At 50.2% G+C, this 25,418-nt stretch overlaps 1 protein-coding gene and 1 long non-coding RNA gene across 2 annotated transcripts; one reads left to right on the forward strand and one right to left on the reverse strand.

The window, feature by feature from the left end:
- Positions 1 to 321: 321 nt before the first annotated feature.
- LOC124514371 (60S acidic ribosomal protein P1-like) lies at positions 322 to 9,013 on the forward strand. Its single transcript, XM_047082365.1, has 3 exons — positions 322 to 378; positions 8,274 to 8,600; positions 8,891 to 9,013. Exons 1-3 carry the CDS (start codon positions 322 to 324, stop codon positions 9,011 to 9,013), a joined length of 507 nt encoding a protein of 168 aa, XP_046938321.1.
- A 7,528-nt stretch (positions 9,014 to 16,541) lies between these two features.
- LOC124515700 (uncharacterized) lies at positions 16,542 to 24,002 on the reverse strand. Its single transcript, XR_006962866.1, has 5 exons — positions 23,724 to 24,002; positions 23,241 to 23,497; positions 19,432 to 19,506; positions 18,865 to 18,999; positions 16,542 to 17,000 (listed from the first exon to the last, which is right to left on the reverse strand). It is a non-coding gene; the product is annotated as an uncharacterized LOC124515700 (long non-coding RNA).
- Positions 24,003 to 25,418: the final 1,416 nt, after the last annotated feature.

Consider the following 25,418-nt stretch of genomic DNA (forward strand, 5'->3'; position numbering starts at 1 on the left):
CCTACCCCCCCCCCCCACCCCCAGCTCCCCTGACTGGCATCCGAGTTAATAAGTGTTGCTTTTCTCCTATTCTACTCAGGCCTGTGATGGAAAATCCTCGGGCTGGAAGTGAGCCCCGAATCGATAGTCCATTCCATTTAACAGGGTGGCTGTCACCATAACGAGATAAAAGTGGATTAACTTCTGTGCCGCTGCCACGTCCACGGGGAGCCCATCTGTTCCCTGCACGGCCGGCCTGGCTCAGAGCAGCAGCTCAGCCCGACAGGATGTGGCCACGGGGGCTCCAGCCACAGCCCCGGATGGGTGCGCTGGGGGTCAGAGATGGCTCAAGACCGGAATCCAGATGCGGTTCGCAATGGGTCTCGGGACGAGCTCCAGGTAGGATCCCAGTGGGCTCCGGAAGGAGCTGGGGACAGGGAGGAAGCCAGCGTGAGGGGAAGGCCAGCTCTGGATCCAGGATGAAGACCCAGGAGAAGCTCTAAGAAGCCGGAACCTCCCAGACCTGGTGTGTGGCACGGCATGAATTCCCGAAGCCTCTTGGCCTGGATGCCCTGGGAACCACAATAGTATCCGGAGTCACTTCAAGAAAAGGCCCTTCCTCTCCCCTGAGGCCTAAAGCATAGAAAAGCTCCCACCGAAGCAAGAAGGATGCAGGGTGAACACCAGGAAGAACTTCCTGATCGCCAGGGTAAGCGCTTTCATGAGCGGACGACCAAAGGTTCACCTTTCCAGGATTTGTTCCAGCTCTGGCTGACTTTTTTTTTTTTTTAAACTAGGTGTCAGGAGCAAACAAAAATGGAGATTGATTCGACCAAACCCTACTCAATTTCTTCTTTTCCTTCTATAGTGCATGCTGCCAGTAGAGTTTCCCACCTGGTCTGCTTTTTGACTTCGGGATTCTTTGTTCATCCCAGCGGTTCTCACCATCCTGCCTGTGGCTTCTTCCCTTGTCTCCCTGGGAAGGCCCACCGCATCTGGAGATGATCGCCTTTGTTTCCTCTAGATCTCTCATGATTTCATTTTTTTTATATTCACATTTCTATCTATCGGGAATTTGCATGAAGTAGGTGTCTGCGTTTTCCCCCCACGATTAACTAATTCTCTGCCTCCGTGTCTACACTAATTTGAAATGCCACGTTTAGCATTTAGGAGGAACCGACTTTGCCCATCTCTGTTACCCGGTTAATTCTTGCGCTAACCAACTCAAGTTTTAGTAAGGATAGCTTCGTGATGTTATTTCGATATTTGAGAACGTGGTTCTCTTTAACACTGATGGCCCTCTATCTGTATTATTTAATAGCTGTGTAAAAGCATAACTTTATCTAATGATGGCACCAAAAAAGCATACTATCTGAAGCCTGTGGCAACTGCTTTGGAAACGTAAGCAGCAGTCCCCAAATGCTGTATACGTTCAGGTTTCCAAAGACCTCCTTTCGCTGCAGCAGTGTGGAGGAATAAAAGCCACAGCGCGTAATCCTAAGGAGGGAGAGAAAGAATCAGATGTGCATAGCCCAAGGGTCACCCTGGGATGTGCAGGATGGACAAATCATGAGTCCCGTCTTGGTTTGGGCTCCCTAGAAGCCAACTCTGAGACAAGGATTTGAGTGCAAGCAGTTTCTTTGGGAGGCATCCCAGAAACCCAGCAGGGGAGTTGGGGAGGGAGGCAGGGGAGGGAGGATGATGAGACGTGTGCCTTCAGCAAGCCAGTTACTACAGTGGAGCTTCATTCTGGTGACCTCGGGGACCTGCGTAGACCCTGGACCTCAATTATCCCACCCACAGGGGAAGGAGCGGGGGCATTTATGCAGCAACTCCCCTCAGCAACCGACCAAGAGGGGACCTGAAAAGCAGGGAGGGCTCCAGGGAAACACTGCGAGCTTTTGGAAGCAGGGCAGGCATGCGCTACCCGGAAAGCCCGAGGGGTCTGGGCACCGACCAGCGAGGAAGCAGGTATGGTGGCCCAGGAGCAGAGGCCAAGACCCAGACAAGGGCAAAGGGAGGGGAGGGGAGAGTCAAGAGGCCTTTAGGAAGCAGAATGGACAGGGCTCGGAGATCTGAAACTTGTGAGGGTGTGGGAGGCAGAAGAGACTGGGGTGACCCTCAGATTTCTGGCCTAGAAGACAGGTGGATGGTGGAGGAAGGACCTAAATGGAAAAGTCAAGGGGCAGAGCCAGGATGCAGTCTTTGAAGCGTCAGGGAGATGTCCAGGAAACAGATGGGCACTTGGGTCTGGGGCACAGTTGGGAGGTAAGTAGAGGGTGGCGAGTCGTCACTGAAGTCATCGAAGCCAGGGGTGTGGATGAGGAGGGTCCATGCTGAGGAATGATCCAGGTTAGGGCGAGAGATGTGGTGTGCGAGACCCCAGGGAACATCCCACAGATGCGCAGGAGCGATCGTGAGTGAAGTTTGACATGGGCTTGTCTCCCCCTGGTTCCCCAGTGATTGGGAGGCCCCTCCCATCCTTCTGGGCCAAGAGGGGTGATGCCAAGGGAGAGGATGGGAGGGGAGAGAGGGGACAGGGTGATGTGGATTCCAAAGGAGCCGACAGCTGTCAAATAATATAAAACCTCATATGTTAATAATTCTTACAATTTTGCCAAAGACTTAATGGCTGGCCTGTCAAGAGCAGTGACAGAAGCTATTATGGAAACAAGATGGGAATATTTTGGAGGCCGCATCGACAGCACATCCTGTCCCGGGCCTCCAAGGACCAGGAGGAAGACAGCAGGGCCTCCTGCCAGCACCACCAGGAAGGCCACGTGCTCAGCCAGAAAGAAGCTGGGTCATTGTGGATTCAAGCCATTGACTGTGGATTGATCACCCATGAGGACATTTTAATTAACCGTCAGATCCCAGAGCTGCCCCATCTTTCCTGTCACCCACCCTCCCCGATCTGCAGCCACCTCCACTCCCAACACACACAAAAAAGGAGAAACCGGCCAACAGCACAATCCAGGGAGAGATAGGCACCCGGAGGGTTTCAGTGGCTGGAGGGAGGGGCCGTGGCCTGATCCCACTGCTCTAGGAGCTCCCTGAGGTCTGGCGCTGCTCACGGCCACCAGTCCTGGGACCAGACCCAGTTGTGCGGCTGACTCACCAAATGAGCTTGGACTCATCACTTGGTTTGAAATGCCTCCATGGCTCACGTTTAAAATGCGAACAATGGAAGAGTAAATTAAAGGACAAAGGAAGAGTAAATAAAACATGCGCAAAAATGCTTTTAGAGCTTCGCAATCTCAGAATCACCTTGCACAACTCCCGGAGCTACCTTCTGCTTAATCTCATTGAGCTCTCCGATCTGTTCCGGGAGGTGGCGTCCTGGTCTCCGCGTTTACAGGTGGAGACCCGTGAGGCCAGTGCCAAAGCTGAAGTGGGCACCCACTGCGCATCCACAGAGCCAGAATGTGAGCCCCAGGGCTTCTCTCCGGCACCAGAATCTGCCTTCGTGTAAGGGATTCTTATTAGACTAATAATCATGACGACTGTCACTTGGAAGTGCTTACTTTGTGCCAAGAGTCATGCTAAATCGGAGCCTCTCAAACTTGGCTGGGCACCAAGGGACCTCTGGGCATCGTGCTGAAATGCCGATTCGAGTGCAGCGGGTCTGGGGTGGGGCCTGAGATTCTGCATTTCTAATAAGCACCCAGGAGATACTGATGCTTCCAGTCTAGGCACCATACTTTGAGTGCCAAGTATAAATGCTTTCTCTCATCTAATTGGCACAACACCCTGTTGAAAAGAAAGCCACAGGCTTGGGGCGCCTGGCTGGCTCAGTTGGTGGAGCATGTGACTCTTGATCTCGGGGTTGTGAGTTCGAGCCCCATGTTGGGTGTAGAGATTGCTTAAAAATAAAATCTTTAATTAAAAAAAAAAAAAGAGGAAAAGAAAACCACAGGCTTAAAATGGCATCACATAGGCCAAGCCATCAAACCTGGGGCTTAATATCTAACATAATCGCGGTTTCAGCCTCTCCCAGAAATGTAAGGCTTAACCAGTCAGTTGGGAATTTTGTGATCAGCACCAAGGAGGCAATCTCCACATACATAGGCCCTCTCCACCCCCCAAAGATGAAGTAATCCACTTAATGAGACCCCTTGCCCTTCTTCCACCTAAGTGCAGGTGACCTTGCCTGAAACAATCCTTTCCTAATTCATGAATCACTTAACAGAGCCAATGAGATGCTCAAATTTACTCGGTCGAATTTTTTTTTTTAACAACCCCTATGAACTAAGTACTCTTGGGGCGCCCCGGTGGCTCAGTCAGTTGAGCGGCCAACTTCCGCTCAGGTCACGATCCCGCAGATCATGAGTTTGAGCCCCGCATCAGGCTCTGTGCTGACAGCTCAGGGCCCGGAGCCTGTTTCAGATTCTGTGTCTCCCTCTCTCTCTGCCCCTCTCCCGCTCATGCCCTGCCTCTGTCTCTCTCAAAAATAAATAATTTTTTTAATAAAAAAAAGAAATAAGTACTCTTATTATCACCCTTGTTTACAGAGGAAACTGAGGCCTAGGGAGATAGAATAACCTGATCGGGTCATGAGCTAACCAGAAGAACCAGGATTTGAACCCAGGTCAGCTGGCCTGTCTACCCACTTACCCTTGGAGCCCTAACACCTCCCCAGCGTTTGCCTAGAAAGTCAATGACCAGGGGTAGGTCTCTGAGGATGAGCAGGACCCATCTCCAAATGCCATCACATGGGGAGTTAGGGCTTCAACATAGGAATGGGTGGGAGGGGGTTGGGGGGGAGGAGACATAAACTTTGAGCCCATAGCGCTTAGTAAGGGAAGAGGGTGCTTCCCACCAGAGAGGGTCCTCCAGGGCCCACTCTCCCACAAAGAACAAAACCACGAAGCTCCAGGAGTCCCCAGTGCTCTCTTTCACACGGCCAGGAAACATAAAGATACCCTCTCTGGGTCCTCCTGCCCCTGCTCCTTCCCACCTGTCCCTGCTCCCAGGCCACTGGGCTGCAAGCCCACACTGCCTGCAGCCACCCGCCCACGAGCATTAATTGAAAATTAATCCGCTCGGTACGTGCCAACGAGCAAATCAAAGCTAAGTGTCTCAATTAGGAAGAGAAATGGAGTCGGGCACTCTTCTCAGGAGCCAGCTTATTTATGGGGATAATATCATTTTTAATGAGGGGAGCTACTAAAAGGCACAACAAATGCAACATTTAATAGAAAAATATTACAGCATTCCATCAGCGGAATGCTGTCGGGAGGGGGCACCCGGAGATCCACGGATACCCGGGAATCTATCTGTGGTTGTGTGGGCGCCTGTGTACCAGCACCCGTGTGTATGCGAGTCTGCACGAGCACACACAGCTATGTGCACACGCGTGTCAGCGTGCACGTCCATGTCTGAATATGTAAATATCTGTACACGTGTGTCTGGGCCTGGGGGAAAGGGTGAAGCATTCCTGAGTTTTTGCCACACAGGGTGGATTCCCCACCTCCCTCCTAAAGTACCCCCATTCGGGGTCCCGGGCCAGCCAAATAAGGGCTCAGAGTATTTCCCAATACTAAGGGGGACCTGGTCTGTTTAGTCCCTGGAGAGCTGTAAGTGTCTGTCACCTACCTCCATGGAGGGTCATAAAGGGGCAAATTAGACTCGGGGCCCCAGCCTCCTCTGGGCTCTCTCACATGTGAGCCATGGCGGTTCCAGCCCACCATATCACTGACGGCTGCGGGACAAGGCCCTCAGGGCCCCACTGCACCGCCCCAAGCTGGCACCAGGCCCAGCCACCCCCTTCAGCCTTGGTCTAGGGTTCAAGAGCCAAGGACTTTGTTTGCCAGGCCCAAGTCCAAGATCCTACCCCCACTGCCCCCCTCCTCTACCCAGGTGCAACCCAGACCCAGACCCAGCTCCGTAGCCCCAGCTCAGGGTGGCCTCAACTTTAGCATCTGTGGAATGGGGAAGCAGCTGAGGTGGGCAGCTCAGAACCCGGCCTGCCCTCCCCTTCCCCCAACACAACATGCACACATCGTTCTCCTTGCCTCTGCTCATGTCAGAGACCTCCTGGAGCAGGTCCCAAATCCTGCCCTCAACTCCCTTGCCTGGAACAATACCCCACCACCCCCACCACTGCCCACAGGCAGCTTCTCTAATCACCTCGCCTTCCTCAGTCTCCTCCTGAGATGTCAGTGTCCCCAGCATCAGATGGGAATAAGACCTGCCTCACAGGGAGGTGGTTTGCAGTATCCCCACCAGCACATGGGCCAGAGTGGCTCGCGGCTAGAATCAGCTTTGTCACTGTGACCAGAATTACAACACCACTTTCCAGCCCCGTACGAACCCGCAGAGGCACAGAGTGGGGATTTTTAATCCTTGGGTCGCGAAAGAGGAACTTGAAACTCAGAGAGGCTGAGAGGCTTGACTGAGGCCACACAGCAGATGTGAAACACGAGCGCGTTTGTAGAGGTTCCAGAGGGCACTGGAAGCCAGGCACCTGTGGCCAAGACCTGGGCTGTCCCACTTCAGAGAAACTCAGAGAAGTCTCTAAGCCAGGGGACTCAAGCGTAACCCGGCCATGCCTTCCACCAGCTATGACTTTGGACTTGTTAATTAACCTCTCTGTGTTTCTGTTTTCTCCTTGTGGGGTTCTGTCAGGGTGAAATGAGCTAATACCCATCAAGGGCCTAGAATCACGCCTGGCACATGATAAACCGCCAGTATGTATTGAGATGTTGTTACTAATATTAGGCCACCTTACCCCCAATCGCCTTCTCCCTGGCCAGGCAGCCGGAGCCATCCATCAAATGGTCTGTGAAGGTCCTCAAGGCAGGGCCTCTCCCTCCCTCAAGCGTCTAGCGTGGGAGCCCACACTAGCTTCCTTGACCCGGGCCACGTGCCTTCCCCTACGCTGTCATTCCTCCCTGCCCTGCATGCTTATGTGTTTGTTATGCATCTTTCTAGGTGTGTGTTAGCCTTGAATTTTTCAAAAGTAAAATAACAATAATAATAAAACCAAGCAGGGATTTGTGCCCAGCAGAGGGCTACCGACGGGGCTGTAGCTGGTGATTATTCATTTAACGTCTGCCTCCACGTGACCCGGGGCAAGAACAATGTGTGTCCTTTCCCGCAGTTTCGCTGCACCTAGAAAAATCTCTCGACGTGGTAGGTAAGCAATTATCGTCGGAGAGAGGGAGCGAGCTGAGGGCGGACTCTTCCCTGGGTGGAGATCTGAGTCTTTGAACCCTCAGTCTCAGGAGGGGAGACCCCCACTCCAAACCAGGAGCCAGAACTGGGGGCCTCCTCCTCCCCCCCCCAGACCCCAGGCACCTGCAGACTGACGACATTTGAAAGTTAACTTCCCACAGAAGTCACTCTTCAGAATTAATATTTATTTCTTATGAAATTTAAATTTTTCAGTGTAATTAAATTTTTATTCGTCATGAGTTATAGGTAAAAATATTTATAACTTTCCCTTTCGCGCCACTGAGGATGAGTCTTGGATGGAACCAATTACCCGGGCCTCCTCCTGGTGACTGCTCCGGGGGGGTCGAGGGCAGGGAGGGGGTCAGAGGGCCGGCGGGGACCAGAGCCGGCATCCATCTCCCCAGGCAGCCTTATCAGCTCTGCCTCCTACATCCAAGCAGTGGAGGTGACTGGTAGGAGGGGGAGCTGAGACCTACCCCACCCCCAAATTCCTGGTGAATAACCCAGTGGGAGCTGGGATCAGGGCCAGAGAGAGGCCAGAGGGAGGCTGGGAGAAGACAGGAAAATGAGGCCTCAGAATGAGTGCAGGAGAGGAGGGAAAGATTGCAGAGAGAGAGGACCCACGTCTTCCCACCCTGGCGCGGAACACGGTGCAACAGCCTGTCGAAGGCAGCCCCTGCGGCCAGGAGATCGTGGCTCTTGGCTGTGGGGCCTTAAATCATTTTGTGCCCAGCCTGAAGGGCGCATCTTCAGCAGAGATAGAGAGAAGTGTGGAGGGGGAGCCAGGGGCCACGGGTTCTGAAGCCAGGCAGGCCAGCATCCAAATCCTCGTTCGGAATGACCTGGCACATGTCACATAACCTCCCTGAACATCAGTTTCCTCACCTGTAAGATGGGGGCCTGCAGATCACATCAGATGATGTATAAAAGGCCCGACACACAGCTGGGGTTAATAGTAGAGGATCCTGGCCCTTCTTCCCAGCTGCCGCTGAGGTGCTCGGTCCTTCCAAGGAAGCTAAGGTCGCGTTGGGGTGGGGCCCTCGCTTTATCCACCAGTGAGGAGCACCCGCCCAGGAGAGCCCACTCAGCACTCCCCGGCACCAAGGTCTCCGGCTCAGAGCTCGCCTGCCTGCATCTACTCAGGCCCGGCCCTCATCCTGCACAACGATGAGGTCACAGTCACAGAGGATAAGACCAATGCCCTCCTTAAAGCAGCGGGTGTAAATGTGGGACCTTTCTGGAGGAACTTGTTTGCAAAGGCCCTGGCCAATGTCAACATCTGGAGCCTCATCTACGAGGTAGGGGCTGGAGGAGCCACCCCAGCAGGAGATCCCGCTTCCCCCTCCGGGGCTGCCCCTGCGGAGAAGAAAGTGGAAGCAAAGAAAGAAGAATCGGACGAGTCTGGTGATGACACACGTTTTGGTCTTTTGGACCACACCTCTCCCGTAACCTGTTCAATAAAAAGCTGAACTCTTAAAAAAAAAAAAAATAGCAGAGGATCCTGGGCTGTCTATCCACTGACGAGGAGCTCACTACCTCACAAGGATAGTCAGCTATCTTCTCACTAAAGCTGAACCCTTCACTCTTAAAAATGGGGCTGTCTGGACTCCCTGTGATCTCACATGAATTGCTCTGGAGTATAATTCCCCGAGGCACTGGAAGATCAGAACCCACCCTCGAAACTCTCCCACACCCACCACACTGGCTATCAACACAGCCTCAAATCTGCCCACAGATTTGCCTGGCTAGGAGACTTCTTGGCTCCCACGTGGCCCTCGACGCAATCTCGGTACCAGTGGCGTGCCTTCAACAGCCATCCCCGAGTGAGACTCACCACCAGCAGGGCGACATGAACTAGGAAAGTCAGTCAGGCACCTGCCACCCCTCTCTGCCTCTCCTCCTGTGTGCCAGAGCCACGAGGTCCAGACTGGACAAGGGAGGGTCAGGACTCACTTTCCTAATGCCCCCGGGCAAGGACCAGGCTCCCTCTTCCTCCTCACCTTGCCGGCCTGCCCACAGCTACACTTTGTGCTCACTAATTAGACCTGTCACTGGCCCTGAATCACTCTCAGGCCGGGCTGGGGAGGTCATTAAGCCAGAGATGGATAAGTGCTAAGCTGGCCCTGCTCTGGAGATTTACAAGGCTCAGGCTGGGGAGGATTTATAAGGTTTGTTAAATTTCTAATTGAGTTTACAGTGCAGTGCCATAGTCTCAGTGACCAAACCGCATGGATGAGAATTGAAACAAGTACACCTGTTCCTCATGCTGTGGGAAGACGGGGCCTCCCTATCTGTCCCCCTCTGCCAAAACACCAGCCCCAACCAAGCCACTCAGCACGCCCCGCCCAGCTCCTGGCCCGCAGACCGGCCACCGGCCTCGCAAAGAGCTACAGGCCCAGCATCCGTCCGCAGTAGGTTGGCTGTCGGGATTTGTTGTTTGTTTGTTCATTTTTTTTTAATAGTTAATACACTCGCATGGTTCAAAATTCAAAAAGTAGAAAGGACACCCTGAGTAAACCTCTCCCCAGCCCCCACCCCCGCCATCTCCCAGCCACACGGTTCCCCTCCCTGGAAAAAAAAACACACAGGGGTGTTATCAGTTTCTAGCAAATCCTTCAAGATCCACACACACAAGCAAACACACCCGCACATACATAATGCGTATATACGTACATGTATATTCTTTTGTGTGGATGTATATATACACCTTGCTTTTTTTCACTGAATACCAAATCTTAGGAATCTCGAATGCTAATTGGTCAGCACCAAAGAGGCCTGGGTTTGAATCTCAGCTTTGCCCCACCGTGTGCTGAAGCTGGCTCGTCCCCACCCACAAGAGCCAATTGTGAGCATGTCTTCCCAAGTTCAAGTTCAGGGATGTCATGTTGGGGGCTTGAAATTCTGTGGGAGTATGAGCACCACAGAAAGAGGCAAACACCTCAAATCCAGGCTTTTTGAGAGCCAGTTGTTAAGCATGGACCAGCATACCACTGGGTTTTGCCCCTTATGAGTTGTGTGACCTCAGGCAAGTCACTGGACTTCTCTGAGCCTCAGTATGTTTGTGTCTAAAGTGGGCTTAAAATCGAATCACGGTGTGGCCTTGAGGATTAGATAAGATAACTCAGGTGAGTGTTCAGCACCGTGCCTGGCGCGTGGTAAGTTAGGGGTCACCGCTGATGATACTGTTCCACTCTGGACAGCATCGTTGAAGAGGAAGGGGAGGGCCGGGGGTGCTGGACGAGTTCAGGGCTCTCTGAACTCAGTGGATGGCAAGTTTGCCCCAGAGATCCTTGAGAGGAGAAATCAACCCAGTCTCGACCCAACTCACTCGATATCACTACCGTACCTGTGGTGCGCCTGTCCTCATGCTGCACGTGACAGATGCAGAAATGAACAAAGTTTGAGTCCCGCCCACAAGGGGCTCCAGTCTAGTGGGAGAGGGGGACAGACATCTAAACAGACAATGTCATCGTGCTATTGACATAGGCAGAACAGGATAAGTCCAGGGGAAGGAGAGAACCTGACTCCCCAGATGGGGGTGGGGTGGCTTTCCCAGAGGTACCCTTGATGCTGAACATTAAAAGATGGCTAGGAACCTCAACAGAAAAGGCGGGGCCTGGATGACTGATCCCAGAAAGCAGAGCTCATTTCTTCTTGGCTCAGAGAGAGAAAGTCACTTGCTCAAGGTCACACAGCATGGAAGCCACTGAGCCAGGACCCTATCTAAGTTAGGTCTCCTTGGCCCAAAGCATGACTCCTCTCCTGTTGCATTGTCTGCTCTCCATCCGGTCACCAGGCCGTCATGCAGGTAAGTACTCAAGGCTCTGGGAGGGATCCCAGGAACACACAGGGTGAGAAGGGTGCCCTGTGCAGCCTCCTGACAAGACTGGTCCTCTAACAGGGAACTCGAGTTCTCACACGGGGCTGTCATCACGGCCAGAAACCCCATCTGCACACTTAGCCTGAATTTGGAAAATCAAAGGCATGGAGCATGTCTGCAATCCTTGGTCTCCGCTCTAGAACACCCCACCCTCGAGGCCCATGGCTCCCCTCCTTCCTCCTCTCGTATCTTGGCTTTGGTTTGTGAATCAAACACGCTTCCTGTCTGAGGAGTATGCTACTCATGGGGGAGACGATGAAGGAGTAAGAAGCCCAGAGAGGAACGGACACAACGGCCACAGAGGATTCCAGAGCCTGGGGCCTCCCGGGAAGGGTCGGCGTGACTCTGCACTACTGTCTGGAGACCTGCATGGGTGACAGACCACTCTCCATCGTCCTCACTCACTCCTTCAATAACACCCATGGGATGCCTCTGACTGTGTGCCATGTGTGAGACGTGGCCCATCAGGGAACAAGGCAGGCAAGGTCCCTGCTCTGCTGACAACCGCATTCTGACAGGGGAGACGGAGCATGAACCATAAACCGGGGTATCAGCTGATTTCAGATGGTGACGAGTGCTCTAGAAGAAATAAAGCAAGCTGCCGAGATAATGAGGGACGAGGTGTGGCCAGGGAAGGTCTCTCTGAGGAGGTGACATCTGGCCTGTCATCCAAATGACAGGAAGGAACCAGCCACCTGAAGGGGTGAGGGAAAGATACTCCAGGCAGAGGAAAGTCAGCAGTGCAAAGGCTCAGAGGCTACGTCAGCTAAAGGAGCTAGCTCTCTGGAAAGAGAATGGCCCAAGGGGGCACTGGACACACCCAACACAGAAGGTGAGTAGAACCACGCATACGACATGCCGATATGCGACCACAGACTGATCGTCCTACTCTCTGGGGCTCAGTCTCCCCACCCATCGATGGGTCAGTAGCAAAAACATTCCCACTTCTTAAGAGAACTAAATGAGCCTCTGTACATGTGAACCTCTCCACGCGGAAGGCAACTCGCCACTCCTCCTGGCTCTCAGAGTCTGAGGGACAATCTGCAGTCCCGCCCACAAGGGGCTCCAGTCTAGTGGGAGAGGGGGAACAGACAATGGGAGCCTCAGAGTCTGAGGGACAATCTGCAGGCCGGGGCTCTTCCATGACCTGAGGAGGGGCAGTGAAGAGCTCAACCAAAGGAAAACACCAGAAAGGAAGCCAAAGAGCTGGAACAGGTTTGCCAGGTTTCTAGCTTCTTTGAGGGACCCCAAGGATAACAGGGTCACCCTGCTCAGTGATGCCAAAGGGTTTACTTGTCCAAAGCCGCAAGCTGATTTGGGGGTCCAGGACATGTAAGATGCCACCAAGCACCCTGCACGGTTTCCATCCTAGCGGGCCCACTTCTTCCCGTCTCCAGGAAGACACAGGTGAATCATTTCAAGGGGTCGGTTGATGGGTGGGGAGCCACGGGAGGGTGAACAGCGAGAGCTGAAACCCCACACCTTGAGCCTGGGAGTCAGGGATCCTAGAAATGCCTTCCCATTCCCCACGTCCATTTACACCACCTGCATCAGAGATCCTAATCAACAGTCACTCACAGTGACTTCTACCAGCCCAAAGAGGAGCGAGGGCACAGAGCCCAATGGTCCAGAATCTAAGCATCCAGCGCCCCCTGGTGGTGATCATGACAATACAAAGCTTGGTGCCCTCAAGCCCTGGATAGAAAACATCTGGCCCTACTCCCTCTGGTAGGGTGGGAGCGGAGAAACCCAGGGCACATTTGGCACAGTGCCCAGTGCGGGAGGTTAGCGGGGAGGGTTAGCTGACATTCAGCCACTGCCCACTAGAAAAGGACATGCCCTGAGGTGGAACAGGACTTGTCTACAGTCACACAGCAAGTAGATTGCATCTAATGACCAAAAAGAGCACTCATTCATTCATTCATTCAATCTGCTTCATTAAGCATCTACAATATGTCTGGCACTGTTCTAAGCGTAGATAACTCAAGAGTGACCAAAACAAAGTCCTCGCCCTCGTGAAGCCTGAGGAAAGGATGATAAGCACGTAAACAAATAAAAATGCAGAATGTCAGGTAAGGATAAGTTTTACAATGAAAAATAAAATATGGTAAGAAGAGAAGCAACAGAGTTGCTATCTTAGATCAGATAGTCATGGAAGGGCTCTATGAGGAGGGGACATTTGAGCTGAGACACAATGAAGAGACAGAGAAATGTCTGGGGTGGGGGGGGGGGGAAGCATTCCGGGCAATGGAAAGAGAAAGTATTCCCTGATGCAGGGACATCCTTGGCATTTTCCAGAAACAGCAGTTAATCTGTAAGTCCAAACCCAGCAAAAATATCTTTCAAAACAAAGACAAATTTAAGACTATTTCAGACATACAAAAGCTTAAAGAACTCATCAACAACAGACTTTCACTATAATAAATGTTAAAGAAAGCCCTTCCATCAGAAAGAAAATGATACCAGATAGATATATGGATTCAAGGAATGAAAAACACCAGAAATGATAACTACACAGGTAAATATATTAGTTTTATTATTATTTAAACTAATTTTTAAAATAATTGACTATTTGGGGCGCCTGGGTGGCGCAGTCGGTTAAGCGTCCGACTTCAGCCAGGTCACGATCTCACGGTCTGTGAGTTCGAGCCCCGCGTCGGGCTCTGGGCTGATGGCTCAGAGCCTGGAGCCTGTTTCCGATTCTGTGTCTCCCTCTCTCTGCCCCTCCCCCGTTCAAGCTCTGTCTCTCTCTGTCCCAAAAATAAATAAAAATGTTGAAAAAAAAAAAATAAAATAAAATAATTGACTATTTAAACAAAACAACAATGTATACTATGAGGTTTATAACATCTATAAGTAAAATGTATGACAGCAATAGAAAAATGGCTAAGAGATGGGAAATGGAAGCATGCTATCATAAAAGTCTTATATCACACCTGAATAGCACAATACCATTTGTAGACGATTGTAAGTTAAAGATACATACTATACACCCTAAAATAATGACTACAAGTTATAGCTAATAAACCAACAATAGACATAAATTGGAACCATTAAAAAAACCCAAAAGAACCAAACAATATAAAAAAGGAAACAAAGAACAGATGAGACAAACATAAAACAAATAACAAGATGATAGACTGAAACCTAACCATATCAATAATCACATTAAATGTAAATGATCCGAACATCCCAATTAAAAGACAGAGATTGTCAGACAGGATAGAAAAGCAAGAACCAACCATGTGTCTCAAAAAAGACACATTAAATATAAAGACACATAGGGGTTAAAAGGATGCCAAAAAAGCTATGCCATGCTAACACTAAACAAAAGAAATATCAAAGTAGGGACACCTGGGTGGCTCAGTCAGTTAAGCATCTGACTTTGGCTCAGGTCATGATCTCATGGTTCAGGAGTTTGAGCCCCATGTCAGGCTCTGTGCTGACGGCCCAGAGCCTGGAGCCTGCTTCAGATTCTGTCTCCCTCTCTCTCTGCCCCTACCCTACTGTCTCTCTCCCTCTCCCTCTCTCTCTCTATCTCTCAAAAATAAACATTAAAAAAAATTTTTTTAAAGAGATACCAGAGTGATATCAGAGCAAAAACTATCACCAGGTAAAGTAAATCTTAAAGAAATTCATTTCATAATGATAAAGATATCACTTAATACAGAAGACATAACAATCTAAAATCTTTGTGCATCTAATAACAGAGTTTCAAAATACGGGATGCACAAACATAATGGTAAGGATTAATAGACAAATCCACAATTATTGTTGAAGACCTCCATACTCTTCCCTCAAAAGTTGATAGAACAAGTAGACAGAAAGCATTTATGATATAGAAGATTTGAACAACACTCTAAAACAACTTGACCTAGTTGACATTTATAGAACACTCTCTTCAACATCAGAATATACATGATTTTTAAGTACTCATGGAATATTTTAAAAGATAGAGCCATAAATCAAGTCTGAATAAATTTTAAAAGATTCAAGTCATACAAAGAATGGTCTCTGACCACAATGGAACTAAATTAGAAATCTATAACAGAGAGATATGAGGAAAATCACCAAATACTTGGAAGCTAAAAACAAAAACAAACAAAAAACCTACTTACTAACCCATGGTTCAAAGAAGAAATCAAAAGGGAAATTACAAAGTATTTTGAACCGAATGAAAAGGAAAACACAACACAAAATAAAAACACAAAATTCATGGTATGCTTCTGTGACAATACTTAGGAGGGAATATATAGCACTAAATACCAATATTAAAAAAGAAGAAAGGTCTTGGGGCCCCTGGGTGGCTCAGTTGGTTAAGTGTCCGACTTCAGCTCCGGACATGATCTCACGGTTCGTGAGTTCGAGCCTCAGGTCAGGCTCTGAGCTATCAGCACAGATAGCTATCAGCTATCAGGAAGCCTGCTTTGGATTCCGTGTCTCCCTCTCTCTCTGCCACTTCCCCACTCGCACTATCTCTGTCTCTCTCTCTCAAAAAATAAATAAATGTTAAAAAAAAATTTTAAGGAAAAAAAGGTCCCAAATCACTGACTTCAACTTCCACCTAAAGAAACTAGGGAAGGGGATGGGGTGATAGGGGACAAAAGATATAAACTTATAGCTATGAAACACATTAATCCTGGAGATGTAATGTACAGCCTGGTTATGTTACTAATACTGTATATTTGAAGGTTGCTAAGAGTGAATCTAAAAAGCTCTCATCCCAAGAATAAATTTACAACAATTTGTGGTGACTGATGTTAACTAGACTTACTGTGGTAATCATTTTGCAATATATATAAATAACCAATCATGTTATTGTATACCTGAAACTAACATAACGTTATACATCAATTATACCTCAATTTGAAAAAGAAAAGAAATTAGGGTGGGAAAAGCAAATTAAGCCCAAAGTAAACAGAAGAAAAGAAATACTAAAAAATTAGAGCAGAAATCAATGAAACAGAAAACAGAAAAATAATAGAGAAAGCCATTGAAGCCAAAACATGGTTCTTTGAAGAAATCAGTAAAATTGATAAACCTCTAGATAGACAAGTAAGGAAAAAAGAGAGAAAATGCAAATTATCAGTATCAGGAATGAGAGAGATGACACCATAATATTTCACAAATATTAAAAGGAATAAGGGAACATTATGAACAGCTTTCTTAAAATAAATTTGACAACTTAGATGAAATAGGCAAATTCTTTGAGACATAAACGATCAAAGTTCACTCAAAAAGAAACATAACCTAAATAGCCTGTATCCATTAAATAAATTGAATTTGTATATAAAAACCTTCCAACAAAAAAAAAACGCTACAGGACCAGATGATTTCAGTGGAGAATTCTAGCAGACATTTAAGGAAGCCATAATGCCAATTCAACAAAAACTCTTCCAGAAAATTAAAGAGGAAAGAATATTTTCCAACTCATTCTGTGAGGCCAGCATTACTCTGATAACAAAGCCAAAGACATTATAAGAAAACTACAAACCAATATCCCTCATGAACATAGAAGTAAAATGCTAAACAAAATTGTAGCAACTTGAATCTGACAATATATAAAATGGATTATATATAATGACCAAGTGAGGGTTATCCCGGGAATACAAAGTTGGTTTAACATTCAAAAATAAACCAGTGTAATTCATCATATCAACAGAAATTATTAATGTCCCACGGCTGCTATAACAAATTACCACAATCTTAGTGGCTTAATACAATGCAAACTTACTATCGTAGAGTCGTGAAGGGCAGAAGTCCAAAGGGGTTTCAATTCACTAGGCTAAAATCAAGGTGACAGCGGGATTGCATTTTTCCTGGAGGCTCTGAGGGGAAAAGATGTTTCCCTGTCTTTTCTGGCTTCTAGAGGCTTCCTGTGGCTTCCTAGAGGCTTCTTGGGTTTTGGCTTCCTCCTCCCTCTCCAAAGCTGCCAGCAGCATATCATCATGGGAGGGAAGGACTCCTGGAGGTTGAGGGCAGCGGCTGTCAAGATGTTCTTTTTAAGATGGAATTAATTTTTGTTTGTTTGTTCAGTGAGTATCTATATGGATGAACCATCACTTGGTCCAGCCTCCTACACCCAAGAAAACGTGTACCTAATCCCCCCAAATAGAAGAATCTGACTTTCGTCTTCCTAATGGCCGGAGATGGGGAAGAGCAGGGGGCCAGGGAGGTGGAAGGAGAGCCTGGGTGTGCCGTGCCTGGGGGCAGAAGCCGAATGCAGAGAGTGTTTCTTTCAAGGAGAAGACAGAATGGGCCACTGAGGCCTGAGAAGTGACTGCTGAATCGCCACTGTAGGGGCCCCTGGGACCTTGACAAGAGCTGTTTCACTAGGCTGGTGGGAGACAAGGACAGACTGGGTGGGTTGGAGAGAAGAGGGGAGGGAGGAGGTGGTGACACACGCTGCCTTTCAGAGATCCTGCTGTGAAGCAGGGAAGACAGACAGACACACACAGAGCACCTGTCAGGGGATTTGTTTTTTTTTTACAAAGCCCCCACTTGTAGGGCTGGAGTGATCACCTGGGGCTTGAGATTCCTAGGAATGTTAGATGGTTCTCCTTCCCCAGAGGAGTCCCAGACCTCCAGTCTCGGCCGAGGGGCCACGGTCCCCCACCTCACCCACAGCCTCAGTTCATTCCCCCTGCGGTGGAACGGTAGATCCTACTTTAGGAAAGACTGGGCTCAAGTACCCATGCAGGACCCTGGACAAGTACCCCCTGTCCCCATTTCCTCAGCCGTAAAATGAAGGGGGTAGAGGGGGATTACCCCAGCCTCCCAGTTTCCTCCCCTAGCTTACTCCCATCTGTGTGCCTATTTGGCCCTGGGCGTTGCCAGCTCTCCCCTGCTTCTGCCCTGATGTGACGATGTTGTCCCTTGGCCCAGCAAAACCATGGCAGCTGAGGAGTAGCAATTATCTTCAAATGGTGTGCCTAATAGAGGAAGTCTCCCAGCTCCCCTGTGGGTCCCCAGGACCCCCACTGCGGGTGGAGAGGAGACAGGGGAGCCCCACGCAAGGGGATATTAAGCAAAGCGGTTAAGACAGTAGCTCAGGACCCTAGTGTGAAGCTGGTCTCCTCACTTGCTAGCCGTGAGGCCCTGGGCAGGTCCCTCCACCTGGCCGAGCTTCGGATGGGCTCACATTATGCATACACTTCTACAAAACAGCATCTCCTTCAGAGTTGACATGAGGATTAAATAAGATACTGCGTGAATGTGCTTTGCCCAGTATCCAGCCCGTGGGGAGCCTTGTTTGCTCACCAGGAGATTGGTGTCGCCCTCAGTCTGGGTCTCCTGGGAGCTTGGGTTCAGAGAGCCACAGCTCGGCCAGGGGCTTCAGAATAATAGGAATCCCCTAACCCTGCTAACCACCCTCTAGTGTCTGGATTAGCCCTGAGAGATCTGCTCCTCCCCCAGCAGGCACCTCCCACCTCGCCCCTGCGCTCCCAGTTGGGGAGCAGGGTGGAACCCACAGCGGACTCCCTGTGTCCCTCAGGCATGTAGTCTGGAGGCTGAGCAATGACTCTGGAGCCTGGCTCTGCCTCTTCCTGGGCCTGTGACGTGAGGCAGGTCACTTGACTTTTCTGTGCCTCGGTTTCAGAATCTATAAAACGGCTAAGAATAGTGTCCCTTCACAGAGTTATGGTGTAGATTTAAACAGTGAATAAACTCCAAGTACTTACAATAGTGCCCGGCACCACATAGAAGGGTTCGCTATTCTCATCATCCCTACTGTCTTCATCCACACACAGCCATGCACACAGTATGTTCCAGACCACGCTTATTGAATTAATAAATAGACGGGAGGGTTAATTAATAAACAAACCAACCTCTAAGATTCCTTAGTTCACTGATAACCGAGAACAACGGCTATGGATTTTGAACGCCTAGCAGGTGCCAGATGCTTCGTAACACATGATCTCACGGAAACTTCCCCAAATCCAGCGAAGTGAGTATGGTCGCGCCTGTTTCACAGATAAGGAAATCGTGACCCTTAGAGGCTAACGTGTCCAACAGCACATAGTCGTTTTTTCCTCCCCTCTCATTTTTAATTGTACCCACGATACAAAATCACTGAGGAAAAAATTCAAATAGAGAGAGGCAAAATAAAAACAATAAAGATAAAACCACCTGGGATTCCACGCCCAGAAATTTCCATTAAGTTTTTGCTGACTATCATGGAGACTTTCTTCATGCACATATATATATATTTTTTTTTTCTACAAAGATGGGCTCACATTATGCATACACTGCACTATAATAGACTGGGGCTCTCTCTTTCTGTGCCAATAAATCTGTGCCACGGGCAGCAGCTATAGTATTCTATTGTAGAGCTGAATCAAAATTTATTTAACCAATTTGCTGTTGTGGGATATTTAGTCTGATCCAATTCTCACCATTTTATGTGATGAATATCCTTCTCATCCACGCAACTTTCTGAACTTGTCCAATTATTTCCTTAGGATAAATTCCTAGAAGTAAAATTTCTGAGTCAAAGACAATACATTTATTTAGGGCTTTTCATATACGTGTACTACCAAATTGTCTCCCAGAAAGGCTGTACCGATTCACGCTCCCATGGGCAGAGAATGAGCTATGAGCCACCATTTCTGAAGGTATACAAAATAGGTCCGAAACGGCGCATTAGTCAGGAAAGGCTAGACCAAGCTGCAGTAACAAATTAACCCCAAATCACAGTGGTATATAAGACAACAAAGATTTATTTCAGGCCACACTGCAGGCTCAACCTGGGTCAGCAAAACAAGGGTCTCTGCCTCGCACAGTGAACTTCAGGGACCCAGGCTGACAGAGAGAGGCCCGGCCATCTTGTAGTTACACCAGCTGGAATACAGGACCTCCAGGGTCACCCCAGAATTAGAAGAGTGAGCACCCAGGTTCTGAAATGCCTCAGCTCAGAAGTGACACATGCTACCTGCACTCACTGCATCGGCTAGAAATGTCACACTGCACGGAGGCTGGAAACTGTGGTCTTCCGTGTGTCCAAACCCAATTTGCATAAACACTAGTCAAGTCAGCTACAGGTAAGAAGGGGTAAAAGTCACAAGGCTTTCCTTTGGCAAGAGAAATCTAAATTGGAAGCAACTGGGTGGTTCAGTCGGTTAAGTGTCTGATTCTTGATCTTGGCTCAGGTCACGATCTCAGGGTCATGAGATCGAGCCCCGCATCAGGCTCTGCACTGTGGAGTGGAGCCTGCTCGGGATTCTCTTTCTCCCTCCCTCTCTGCCCCTTCCCAGTTCTCTCTCTCTCTTTCTCTCTTTCTCTCTCTCTCTCTAAACAAAAAACTTTTTAAAAAAGAGAGAAATCTGGAGCACCTGGGTGGCTCAGTCGGTTAAGCCTCCAACTTCGGCTCAGGTCATGATCTCATGGTTTGTGAGTTCGAGCCCCGCGTCAGGCTCTGTGCTGACAGCTCGGAGCCTGGAGCCTGCTTCGGATTCCGTGTCTCCGTCTCTCTCTGCCCCTGCCCTGCTCACGCTCTGTCTCTCTCTTTCTCAAAAATAAATAAACATTAAAAAAAATTTTTTTAATAAATAAATAAACAGAGAAATCTGAATTGAACCTATGATTTGCACTAGGTGTGGCTTTTCTTAGGAAAGAATTATGTCTCAGGATAATGAAGACAAGGGGATAGGCCAGGCAAGTGAGTTGAGCAGTGGGCTGGTGACAGCTCTCCTCTTACCTGCAGGGCAACCCACCCCCAGTGCTTACTTATCCTGGGCTCCTCGCCTGGAGCCGTGTGGACCCCAGGAAGGCTGGAAGCCAGGTGGGTTCTTCCTGCAAAGTCCATGGGAGGCACAGGAGTGGCGTCCATGAGAAACTCTGCCCTTTGTAGCCACTCAGCCAGCCCCTGACCTATCAGCAGAGAGCAGCAGGAGGCCAGCCCACCCCCTTGTGTCAGGTACAAACAGGAAACTGGGGGACAAAAGTGGTAAAAACGAGGGTTCTGGAGTGAGACTACTGCGTTTGTGAACCAGCTAAGCCACTTACCATTTCTGTGACCTTGATGAGCAAGTTACTTACTATCCCTGTGCCTCTGTCTCCCTATTTCTACATGGGGTTCATTAAGCATAACCACTTCCAGGAGTGCCTGGGTGGCTCAGTCAGCTGAGCGTCCGAATTCAGCCCCGGTCATGATCTCGCAGTTCGTGAGTTCACGTCAGGCTTGCTGACGTCAGAGCCCCACGTCAGGCTTGCTGCTGTCAGCGCAGAGCCTACTTCGGATCCTCTGTTCCCCTCTCCCTCTGCCGCTCCCCTACTTGCACTCTCTCAAAAGGGAACAACCCTTAAAAAAAAAAAAAAAAAAAAAAGAGTGGCTACTTTCAAGGGTGATTGTGAAGCTTAAATAAGACGCTATTCATTCCTTCCCTTAACAGCCAGGCAACAGACACCCTTACAGGATGCAGAGGCGAACAAAACAAAGACCCTTCCCTCCGGGAGTTTATATTATCTGAAGGGGACAAGCAACAAATAACACAGCTTTTCGGGCACTGATAAGTCTGGGCTTTTATCATTGTTCTAGACTGCCTCTTGAAAGGCAGATTTCTTCTACAAAGATCAGAGGACTGAATCTCCTTGCCCCACGGACAGCAAGCAGGTAAGTTCACTGGGGAGCCGCTCTGGGCTGAGCTGGCCACCCAGAGGGATGCTCCTGGAAAAGGACTCCCCTGGTGAGCGAGGGGCAGGAACAGGGAGGAGCAGACAGCTGTCCTATCACTGATCTACAGGCGGGCAGACAGGGCAGAGCAAACGTGGCGAGGGGGAGGGGGATGGAAGACACGAGAAACCGGGGGCCAGGGGCTTACAGTCCTCAGCTCCATCGGCATCACTAAAGCCCCTCAGACATTTGTCGCCTCACGTAGACCCAGACCTCTCACAGATCCAGAGCATGCCAGGGCTTTGGGAAAGGAGACCTCAGACTGCGATCGGGACCCGGAGACAGTGCTGATGGCCCCGGAGGCCACCAACCAGGACAAACCGAATCCAAACAAAGATACAGTCAAGCCTGTAGACCAGACCCAGTGGGGAAGCCCTACGGAATGAGGGCTCAGCTTTAGAAGCTTCTGAGATAGTGAGCTGGTCCGGCAAAATAGCCACTTCTGCCATCTGGCTGGGAGTAAGGAAGGGTCCCTCCCAACATCTAGACACCAGAAGTCAGCAAAAGAAATTCCCAACTGAAGCGAGCCAGCTGTCGCCTCCCAGCTCAGGGCTGGGGTAGGACTTCAGAGTTGATGGGAGAAGAGCAGAGAATAAATAAGCAGTAATAGGTGCTCCCCCAGAGCCCTGCGAGAGCCCGGAAGAGAGAGAGGTTAATCCTGCAAAGCTCAAGCAGACTCCGGGGCGGACTTCAAAGAGCTGGACTGTGAGGACTCAGAGAAGTCGCGATTATATCTCATCCCACGACCCCCATTTGCCGTTCTGGAGCAACCCAGCCATCAGGGAAGGCCACCATCTCCAGGTATATGAATTGCAGACAGCTTTTCCCACAAAACCTCATGCTGTCCTATGGGAACACAAAGGAGAGGTGGGCGGTGGGGAAAGGGGACCGTTGGTGACTACCTGTGAAATGAAGTGCCCTATGCTTGGGTCAGCATGTGTGGCCATGGCGTGGATACAGCCAGAGAAGGCACCCTGACTCACTCTCCAAGGGAGAGAAGAAAAATGCCAAGAACAGGGGCACCTGGGTGGTTCGGTTGGTTGAGCGTCTGACTCTTGGTTTCAGCTCGGGTCGTGATCCCGCAAGTTCGTGGGTTCGAGCCCCGCACCGGGCTGTGTGCTGTCAGCACAGAGCCTGCTCGGGATTCTCTTGTCCCTCTCTCTCAAAAATAAATAAATAAACGTAAAGCCTCTTCTAAAAAGAAAAAAGAAAGAAAAATGCCAAGGACAACAATGCAGGCTGGCAGTGGTCTGAGAATCACTGTTGGCTACAGCTGGCATGTCCCGGATGGGACCACCAGCATGGGCCTCGTGGAAGTCCCAGTGGGCCACGCTATCCAGTGTAGGGGGTTGAACTGTAGCCCCCAAAAGTATGTCCACCTAAACCCTCAGCATGTGACCTCACTTAAAATAAGGGTCTTAATTACCTTAATTAAGGTGAGGATCTCAAGATACGATCATCTTGGATGAGGTGGGCCCTAAACCCCAATAACAACTACCCTCAGAAGGAACAGAAAAGAGAAAACAGACTCACGGAGAGAAGGCAGCACGTAGAGATGGAGTGACGCTTGAAGCCGTGTGAGCCCAAACCAAGGAGCACCGGGGGGTTGCTGGCAGCTGCAAGGCACAAATAAGGGGTGCAGGACGGACTCTCCCTCGGAGCCTCCAGAGGGCACCGATCCGGCCAACGCCTTGATTTTGGACTTCTGGCCTCCGGAATCACGAGAGAATAAATTTCTGTGGTTTTCAGCCGCCAAGCTTGCGGTCATTTGTAAGGACAGACCTAAGAAACTAACACATTTGGTGACCATTTCGGTTTTGCCACGTAGCAAACTACCCCAAAAGGTCATGGTTTAAGACAACAACCATCTATCACGTCTGTAACTCGGTGGGCTGGGAATTCAGACAGGAGTCACCTAGGTGGTTTTTCTGCCCTGTATGCGTTCAGCCGAGGTCACATGCTGGCTCCATCCAGCTGACAAGTGGCTCAGGCTGGAAAGCCCAACATCTCGCTCACCTGTCTGGTGCCCCAACGCGGTTCTGTGCACCTGGCTTGGGCTTCCTCACAACGTGGTGGCCTCGGGGTAGTCAGACCTCTTACACAGCACCTGGCTTCCAAGAGGGCGTGTTATAAGCAACAAAAGTGGAAGTTACAAATCTCTTTAGATCTGGCCTTGCCAGAACCTCCCTAGAGGTTCTGCCTCCCAGGTACAGAAGAGGGTGGAGGGCGTTAAAGGCAGGGTGAGGGAGTGAGTGGGCAAACACCAGAAGGATGGAGAGAACCTGTATCTGCAGAGCGCGCCTCTGCTCACCCCCACTGTGTGCCTGGCACTTTCTGTATGTTGTACCTCTTCCTGAGCTTTCCTGGACTGGAGACCAAGGCAGGGCAGGGGCTGCGCTGAACCGGGCTGGGAGCGGAGGGGCTCTGCCCAGGCACAAGGGGCTGGGGAAGACTGAGGGTGGGGATGCTCCCGACCCTGATGCCCAGAGGTGGTTGGGACCCCTGCTGCCACGTGCCCCTCCACCCCCACCCTCTGTGGAGCCCCCCGGGACAGGTCGTGCCCCCACCTCCCTGACTCCACCCCTGGCTCTCTCCCTCCCCCGGCTAGACCCCACCCTCACCACCTTAATGAAGTTCCCCAGCTGACACCTCCTAATTCCCCAATGATTAACTTCCAGCGGATTAGAACCAGGACAGCTATTTAATTAACACGCATGTCTGAGATTACTCAGGACTCATTAAGACTCCATGATTGACTTGTTAACGTACAGGAATTCAATTACTTGCCTGGCACCGAACTCCTGGCCAGGGCATGGGGGGGGGGGCAGTGGAGCAGGCTACAAATGCCCAGCCTGAGAGCCCCAGTCTGAAGGGATAAATAGGACTATTCCAGAAAAGCCCAAGCGTGAGGGAGGAGACACAAGTTGACTCCAGGGAGCCCAGATCTGAGCAGGAAGTCACAACCCTTGTCCCCGGAAAGCCCCAAACTGAGGGGGAGGATACGGCCTCTATCTTTGACCATCTCCAAGTGTGACAGGAGAAATTTCTCACCCCCAAGGAGTTTCCTGAGGGGGAAGACCTAATTCATGTCCCTGGAGGGCCCTGGGGGCCCCGACCTGGGGAGACACAGACTCGTTCTTTGGGTACCCCCATTCTGAGATGGACAGGAGAGCAATCAGAGGGGGCAGCCTCACCCCTGTTCTGGAGGGCCTTGGTGGAAAGACACACGCATCACTGGAGGCCCCAGTCTGAAGGGAGACACATAGCCAGGGCCGTGGGAAGTCCAATCTGAGGACACATCGTCCCTTCCCAGGAGAGACCCTTATCCAGGAAGGGAGACAGGGCACAAGGCCAGAACATCTCCATCAGAGAAAGCCACAGCCCAGAAAGACCGAGCAGTCATGGGGTGAGGGAGGGGGTGTCTGGAACGTCCTTCCCTCAGAAGAGACCAGGGAGTGGACATTTCCTCAGAGGCTGATGGGGAAGGGATGGGCGGAGTAGGGGAAAGGACAGACAGAGCCAATCCCAGGTTTCCCCGCCCAGGCCCGGCTGCTCTATCCACACACAGGAAACCTCAAGGTCGGGACCAAGATTATTCACGTCTCCAGCCCCACCCTGCCCAGCTAGGACCTGTACTGCACCATTGAAGAAGGGCTAACTGAGGAAACTGAGGAGTAAAAGGGAGGCCCAGGTCTGACAAATAAGATTGGG

This window comes from Lynx rufus, unplaced genomic scaffold (assembly GCF_022079265.1).
Source record: "Lynx rufus isolate CCGP_SWC_20201006 ecotype Redwood Valley unplaced genomic scaffold, mLynRuf1.p SCAF_2, whole genome shotgun sequence".
Taxonomy (NCBI): Eukaryota; Metazoa; Chordata; class Mammalia; order Carnivora; family Felidae; genus Lynx; species Lynx rufus.